This window comes from Cololabis saira, chromosome 10, assembly GCF_033807715.1.
Source record: "Cololabis saira isolate AMF1-May2022 chromosome 10, fColSai1.1, whole genome shotgun sequence".
Taxonomy (NCBI): domain Eukaryota; kingdom Metazoa; phylum Chordata; class Actinopteri; order Beloniformes; family Belonidae; genus Cololabis; species Cololabis saira.
This window is the reverse complement of record NC_084596.1, coordinates 46,872,695-46,881,294: the sequence shown is the minus strand read 5'-3', so window position 1 is coordinate 46,881,294 and position 8,600 is coordinate 46,872,695. Positions and strand designations below refer to the sequence as shown.

Below are 8,600 nucleotides of genomic sequence, written 5' to 3'. Positions count from 1 at the left end.
CCTGGGCGTCCCCTCTACGTCATAGAGTGACGAGCGAGGATCCTGATCATGTGACGAGTGCCCCGACGTGGACGTGGAAGTAAACGGTTAAATATGTTGTGCTTTTGAACGGTAAATATTAAAATAAACTGTACACAGGTAAATTTACAACTTATATTGAATCACTGTGAATACATTAATATCATTTACATGACGTTAAATAAAGTATCGTAAATAAACAAACATATTTACTAGGGATGTCCGATATTGTTTTTTTTGCCGATATCCGATATACCGATATTGTCCAACTCTCAATTTTCGATTCCGATATCAGCCGATACCGATACCGATGTCGAATCAATGTGGGTTATTTTTCCTCCAAACTCATTTTAGGTATCACATATCTCCACCACAACATGCTTAATTTTATTGTGATGCCCCACTGGATGCATTCTCGAATGCAACAAGGCTTTCCAAAAGTTAACATCTGTGCAAAATAAGAAAAATAATACTTCAACTTCATTTAGGAAAAAAGTGCCATATTTATTTATTTATTTTAAATTGTCTCAAACAACAGTTTGGATTACACTCTCCCTGAGATAAACTTGACAATGCCCACAACAAATAGGGCAAATTTGACTTGTTCACAAATGATAAAACATTGTACCTGAACAACAATGTGCAAAATAGCAGCATGTAAAGCCAACTACAATAACAGGCATAGTGTATGTCAGGCTACTCTTTTTTCTGTGTTAAATGAGCCTGCATTTGTAGGATGCTTCATGATCTGTTTCTTTAACTAAAACTCAACTTACTCAAACTCACCTTAATTGAATGAATTCACAAATATGAGTCAATTACAATGTGGCAACTATAGCCTACTGTTCAATTTAGAAAACTGCACATTTCTTTGAGCTACAAAAAATACTTCAGGGTTGAGGTGAAGTACAAAAAAGGAAACATTTTAAGGTGTACAAATCTAAGCAGCCTGTGTCCCTAGCCCATTACTTGGGCTAATGCAATCATTGAAATTATAAGCTGGGCTCAATCAGCACTGCTCTACATGAGCAACAACAAAGAGATGCAACATTAAGGTAGTGTGCAATAACAACAAGGAAGGCACAAAAGTTTCAGTCCAGACCTTCCAAAGAAGTAAACAACAAGTAAACAGTCCTTTAGTATTAGTCCAATGAACAGGGCTAAAAGACTGACTGGCCTCCAGTATAAAATAAAATATAAACATAAACTGGGCTCAATCCACCCTGCTCTTTCATATGAGTAACAAAAACATGTGCAAATAAAAACAAGAAAGGCACAACAAATTAAAACAGCTTCAGTCCAGACTAGTAAACATAACCCTCCTTTAAAGTGCAACAAATGAGGCTAAAAGACTGATGCTGACTCGCCTATATGACTGGTCTAATTTTTTCCCTTGTCCATAAGAGGTATATTTTTCTGAATGAAAATGAGCATCTCAGCATTGTTGCAGTGTATGCGATTCCTCTTCTCGTCGATAACATGGGAGATGGCGCTGAACAGCCGTTCGCTGTCTACGCTGGTACAGGGTGCAGTGAGATACTTGCGTGCAACTCGGGCAAGTGCAGGGAAGCGGACCTGGGTGGAACCCCAGTAGTTCAAAGGGCAGGTTGTCTTAAGGATGGTGGCTTCTCCCAGGTATGCATGCACCTAAATAAAAATTTAAAACAAAAACAAAAAATTCTACTTACTTTTCTTTAAAGCACAGACAGTCACTTTGATTCACTTTATGAACATTTTCATGTGAAGCACTCAACACATCTGCTGATAAAGTTTATTATTTACTCACCTGTGATGCCGTTTCGCCTGTAGTTGTTTGTTTGGTGACATCATTCTCTGTGAGGATTTCTCGGTACATGTCCTGCAGGCTCCCAGTTCGGACCCTCTTAGGTGGGGGGTCCTGGTCCTCCTGGCCTGGATCATCTGCACTGGCACCAGCAGCGTCTTCTTGCTGACCATTGCACACACTGGCCATTTCCTCCACAACATTCAGCAGCATATTCCGTGCTCCCTCCTTCTTATCCGGGTCAAAATAACGGTCTTTGTAGCGAGCATCAACCATGGTTGCAATTGCATAAAGAGGTTCAGTTTGCACACCATCAAAGCGCTTACTGACAGCTTCCAATAGGGCATGTTTGGCTGTTTGCACACCTTTGTCTGATTCATCCGTCTTGGCAAGCAGCCGCGTCAGGGACATCACACCAGGGATGACATCTGCCGCAGTGGCCTCTGCAGAGCTGATGTCCTTGGTTAGCTGCTCAAAGGGTTCTAGGAGGGTGATCATCTTCTCCATAATCCCCCACTGAGTTGCTGTCAATATTGTGGGGAGCTCATAATCAGTAGCATATGCACTTACAGCCCTCTTCTGCTCCACCAGGCTCTGCATCATATAATAGGTGGAATTCCACCTGGTGGAGACGTCTTGTTGCAGCTTTTTCACAGGCATGTTGAGTTCTTTTTGTATGTCTTCAAAACGACTGCAAGCAAGTGGTGAGTGCTTGAAGTGTCCTACAACTCGCCTCCCCACAGCCAGAGCATCTGCAATACTGCGCTGAGACAGGGCCCCTCCATTCACTGCGAGCTGCAGGGTATGTGCCATGCAGGGCAAACTTGGGACACCGAACTCCGACGTAGCTTTAGCCATGTTTCGTGCGTTGTCTCTGACCACTACATGCACATTCTCCTTGGGGATTTTCCACGTCGCAAACATCCCTTCAAAAGCAGATGCGATTGCTTCTGCCGTATGAGACCCACGGCACTCTTGGGAATGAAGCACAGACTTCATCAGCACAAAGTCTTTATCTAGCCATTGAGCAGTTAAGCTCAACATGCTAACCTGGCTAACGCTTGAAGACCAGATATCTGTTGTGAAGCTAATGGATACAGCATCAGCAATTAGCTTCTCGACATGGCTGTAAACAACACTGTACAACTCGGGTAAGCAAACGTCTGTTAAATACTTGCGATTGGGCATGGTAAAGCGTGGCTCGAGGAACTCCACAAGTTTGGTGAATCCGGCGTCTTGCACGATAGAAAAGGGCTGGTTATCCAGTGCAATACACTCCATGATTTTCCGATTGATGGCTTTCGCCCTGGGGTGGTCCTTGGCGTATTTCTGTTTTTTCTCGGTGGCCTCTTTGAGCGTCATCTGGGTGTTTTTTTTCAGTGCCGCCTTTCCCTGTTGCTTCTTCTCGTTGCTTTGCTGCACAAATGCCGCGTAGCCCTCTGAATGATTCATCTTCAGGTGGGAGATTAAATTAGAAGTATTGAAGGAAGCAATCTTGGTTCCGCCTCGCATAACTGACGCTTTGCAGTCATTGCAAATCGCAAGTTTAATGTCCGAAGGACACACTTCAAAATAATTCCAAACCGCAGACATGCTGCACTCACCCACGCTTGTTTGTTTGTGCGACTCAAGGCGCGGCTTGATGAGGTCATCAACGCTACGTAAGTTACGTAACGCTACGTAAGTTACGTAACGCTACGTAAGGAGCGCATAGGACCATACAGCAGCATTATTTTATCGGCGTTATAATAGGCAAAAACATCCGATACCGATATTACATTTTTATGCTACTATCGGGCCGATAATATCTGTGGGCCGATCTTATCGGACATCCCTAATATTTACAATTCCTTAAATACATACATAATCTTTATAAAATGTAGTTACTAGTTCATCAATCCAATGACTAAAACACTCAGAGCTTGTGTGTGAGGTCCTCGAGTGGATGTTGTACAGTATTTATGCATGTCTGTAACAGTGTGCACCCAGAGACTCATTCTTCAACTTTGTGTCTGTTCTATCTGCGGCCCTGTCTATGCACCTTTTGGTCGATTTCCTGGTGGTCGATATTTTCTCGTCTCCTCCGGCTCGCTCCATTTCTACAGTCGTGAAGCTTTTTTCTGACCTAGCCAAACCTTCACTAATGTTGTATTGATGCAGGTCTGCGGTCTAGGCCTAGGTCCCGGCCTCCATCACCGGGAGGAGAGACCGGTCTAGGTCCCGGCCTCCATCACCGGGAGGAGAGACCGGTCTAGGTCCCGGCCTCCATCACCAGGAGGAGAGACCGGTCTAGGTCCCGGCCTCCATCACCGGGAGGAGAGACCGGTCTAGGTCCCGGCCTCCATCACCAGGAGAGACCGGTCTAGGTCCCGGCCTCCATCACCAGGAGGAGAGACCGGTCTAGGTCCCGGCCTCCATCACCGGGAGGAGAGACCGGTCTAGGTCCCGGCCTCCATCACTGGGAGGAGAGACCGGTCTAGGTCCCGGCCTCCATCACCGGGAGGGGAGACCGGTCTAGGTCCCGGCCTCCATCACCAGGAGGAGAGACCGGTCTAGGTCCCGGCCTCCATCACCGGGAGGAGAGACCGGTCTAGGTCCCGGCCTCCATCACTGGGAGGAGAGACCGGTCTAGGTCCCGGCCTCCATCACCAGGAGGAGAGACCGGTCTAGGTCCCGGCCTCCATCACTGGGAGGAGAGACCGGTCTAGGTCCCGGACTCCATCACCGGGAGGAGAGACCGGCCTAGGTCCCGGCCTCCATCACCAGGAGGAGAGACTGCCCTCCATCACCAGAGAAACACTCTCTGGATTCCTGCAGCACCTGCAGCCGACTCGATATCAGACTCTGAAAGTAGCATAAACATTCAATAAAAACTTTATTCATACATTGCTGATTCACATCAGATCGTACCAACCAACCTTTCAGTGACATGTTAGTTCTATTTTAAAAATACATCTTTAAAGAACTGGTTCTTTAATGTTTGTCTGTTCAGACACAGTTATGGGATATTTTAGGATCTGGTTTTTATCTCGAGTAGCCGTCTCATACGGTCACCATGGTGACTGAGAGATGTCCGACCTGTCAGCTGGTCAGAACCGGAGCATCGCTGGGACAAGTTCAGGGCAGAGATCCAGAAGGATCCTCTTGATGACCTAAACCAGCTGATGATCCAGTCTTGATCCTGGACCAGCAGGTCTACGTGGTCCCTGAAGACTCCCTCCTGATCCAGTCTTGATCCTGGACCAGCAGGTCTACGTGGTCCCTGAAGACTCCCTCCTGATCCAGTCTTGATCCTGGACCAGCAGGTCTACGTGGTCCCTGAAGACTCCCTCCTGATCCAGTCCTGATCCTGGACCAGCAGGTCTACGTGGTCCCTGAAGACTCCCTCCTGATCCAGTCTTGATCCTGGACCAGCAGGTCTACGTGGTCCCTGAAGACTCCCTCCTGTTGCTGCATCAGCAGGTTCCTCTAACAGAGCCAAGGCTGCCATTGTGATTGACAGACTCCTACCGCTATATGTTCATGTGGTTGATTGTAAGATTGTTGCAGTTCCACTCTTGTGTAACTTATCTGGTGATGTGGGGACTATCGTGTCCTTCATGTGGTCCTGAACTTATTGTCGACATCACGTTTCCTCATATTCTGGACTGCACTGCATCACCAGTGAGTGTCGTCAACGGACAAAACCTCAGAAATGTGCATACACCAGACTTGATGTGTGCATGAAGGACTGCAACTTTTCATGTTCAAGTCCCTTTTTGAACATCCGACCATAACGTTAGAAAGTGGCGTACGCACGTTATTTGTGCACAGCACTTTTTGTACATGAGGCCCCAGGAGAGGAAACTTCACCTCCATATCTGATCACTGCTAAAACAGCAGCAAGTCTTTCAGGGGGGAGTTTACACATTCTACCTGTGCTTGAATGTGTTTTCTTCAGGTTGTCCACCTCCCTTTCACAGTCCAAAAACATGGATGTCCAGTTAGTTGGTGACTCTGAATTGGCTGGAAGAGTGAGTGTGAGTGTGTGTGGTTGTTTGTGTATATGTGTACCTGCCATGAACTAGTGACCTGTTCACGTTGTACCTCTGACTTTTTACCCAAGAGAGCTGGAAGGAACTCCAGCAGATCCCTGGGACCATAAACACAAATAGGTGCCTAAGATAATGGATGGATGGATGATAGAAGTTTAACCTCGCCGATTTGACCTAATTTACATAACTAGGTCATTTACACAGTTCATATGTTAAGTGAGATACTCATGCGATATACCTTTGGAAAGCTAAGACGCTTGTGATTCCATTCATATAAACCATTTCAGGATATAATCAAAGCAGCTGGTACATATCGACACCACAAACAAACAAACAAAGATTTGTGCAAATGATGCAACTCACCTATTCATCTTCATAGAAATCATATGTTGAAAGATATTCCCACAAAAATGGTCTTGTTACATTCAGGAAGGTTCAGTATATCCAATCCAGTACAGTATTTAGTCCAAAATACATCATTATAACTGTAAATAGCCACAAACAGCCGCTGCATCATTAGAAATTAGCCGCTCCATTTACCACATTTCCAAATTTAATTCACTGTAATTCTTGTTTTCGGGGCTTTCCTATAGAAATTCTTTTCTCAAGATGGAGTCGGGGTCGTGTCCTATTGATTGACACCGATTTGGACCAATCAGACCATTCCTCTGGCCGTCCACAGCCATCAACAGCCAATGACCGTCTGTGTTGGAAATAGGCTCATGCCCCCCTTTTGTCATGAAAAAAATGAGCCAATTGCAGCCAATCATGCTGATGACAGGCACATTCTATAGCCAATGAGATCCTGAATACAACGACGTATGACACCACGGGGTCTGTATAAAAACCCGCAGCCTGAGCGCTGAGCGCAGTCTGAAAACTTTCAGTGAGCAAAACTGAGCGTCTCCCAATGGGCATTTTTGGAAACGCCTAGACATAGTCTGACAAAAACAAGTGTAAAATACTCATTTTCTGTGCTATTTTTATCAAATTTGATGTTGCACTAGATAAGGCTTCAGGCTTTGGTCCCATTGTGTTTTCCAGCTAATAAGTAACAGATTCACTCATCTGTAGACATCTGATTACGAAAATAATTTCCGGCTGAAATAAAAACCTTCTATTTCAGTGTGTTCAAAGTTAAATTATTCATTTATAGTAGCAGTTACAGTGATTCTGACAGTTGGAGAAAAAACTTCAGAGTGTTACCTTTCAAAAGAGACCAGAACCATCCATGTACTTTAAACGGTTCAAGAATAGCTTTCAATTTAATTCAATTCAATTCAATTCAATTCAATTTTATTTATATAGCGTCTAATACAACAGAGTTGTCTCTAGACGCTTTACAGAGACCCATACCCAGAACATGACCCCCGAGCAGTTATTACATAAACAATGGCAGGTAAAAACTCCCCTAGTGGGAGAAAAACCTTAAGCCAAACAGTGGCAAGGAAAAACTCCCCTTTAGGAGGGAAGAAACCTTGAGCAGGACCAGGCTCATCAGGGGGGACCCTCCTGCCGAGGGCCAGACTGGTGGGTCAGGGACGGCAACAGCACAGCAGGCAGGTGGAAGCAGCAACGGGATGACCGGGGGTGGGGACCGCAGGCCAGCACACAGCTCCCGAAGCTCCGGCCCAATCAGCAAGTCCCAGGTTGGGGTGCAGGGTCAGGAAAAGACTTGTGCTCCGTAATGCAAGCTATAAGCCACCCACGGCCACCTGCAGGACAAAAGAGAGAAAAGGGAGGAGAAGGGGGGGCCAGCAACGGGATGACCAGGGGTGGGGACCGCAGGCCAGCACGCAGCTCCCGAAGCTCCGGCCCAATCATCAAGTCCCAGGTTGGGGTGCAGGGTCGGGGAAAGGTTGAGAAGGGGCAGGGCCAGGGAGAGGAGTCTTGAGGGACGAACATTCTCCCCCGCCCAAAAGGGGCCGTTACCCTGCCCCCCTCACTCCCACACTGCAGGTTCCGGTGTCCGGCAAAGGATGCTGCAACATGGACAAAAGAGAGAAAAGGGAGGAGAAGGGGGGGCCAGCACAAGAAACCACAGGAGCGACTCTGACACACTAAAGTTTACACTACCTAGAGATTTACCAACACCAGCTAGAGGTTTACTAAACACTAACTATAGGCTTTACTAAACAGAAATGTTTTAAGTTTAGTTTTAAAGGTGGAGGTGGTGTCAGCCCCCTTAACCCAGATTGGAAGTTGGTTCCATAGTAGTGGCGCCTGATAGCAGAACGCCCGCCCTCCAAATCTACATTTAGATACTCTAGGAACTACGAGTAAACCTGCACTCTGAGAACGGAGAGCTCTGACAGGAACATAAGGCACTATCAGGTCTTGCAAATAATGCGGAGCTAAGCCGTTTTGGGCTTTATACGCAAGTAATAAAATTTTAAATTGGATTCTGAATTTTACGGGTAACCAATGGAGCGACGCTAACACTGGAGAGACGTGGTCTCTCCTGCTAATTCCTGTCAGTACTCGTGCTGCTGCATTTTGGATCAGCTGGAGCCTATTCAGCAAATTACTTGGACATCCTGCTAACAACACATTACAGTAATCTAGTCTAGAAGATACAAACGCATGAACTAGTTTTTCTGCATCACTCTGCGAGAGGATTTTCCTAATCTTTGCAATATTACGGAGATGGAAAAAGGCTATTTTACAAACCTGATTGACATATGGTTTAAACGACAAATCCTGATCGAAAATAACACCAAGATTTCTCACAGTTGCACTGGAAGCCATCGCAACACCATCTAATC

At 45.9% G+C, this 8,600-nt stretch overlaps 1 protein-coding gene across 1 annotated transcript; it reads right to left on the bottom strand.

Moving 5' to 3' along the window:
- Window positions 1–578: 578 nt before the first annotated feature.
- LOC133453149 (zinc finger BED domain-containing protein 4-like) lies at window positions 579–3,326 on the bottom strand. The gene is made up of 2 exons (XM_061733044.1): window positions 1,805–3,326; window positions 579–1,665 (listed from the first exon to the last, which is right to left on the bottom strand). Exons 1-2 carry the CDS (start codon window positions 3,311–3,313, stop codon window positions 1,399–1,401), a joined length of 1,776 nt encoding a protein of 591 aa, XP_061589028.1. The 5' UTR covers window positions 3,314–3,326; the 3' UTR covers window positions 579–1,398.
- Window positions 3,327–8,600: the final 5,274 nt, after the last annotated feature.

Excerpts from the sequence above, each read along its gene's own strand:
- LOC133453149 (XM_061733044.1), bottom strand. The coding sequence starts at position 3,313 with ATGCGAGGCGGAACCAAGATTGCTTCCTTCAATACTTCTAATTTAATC. Across the intron at positions 1,666-1,804 it reads CAGGCGAAACGGCATCACAG|GTGCATGCATACCTGGGAGA; the intron begins GTGAGTAAATAA and ends ATTTTTATTTAG.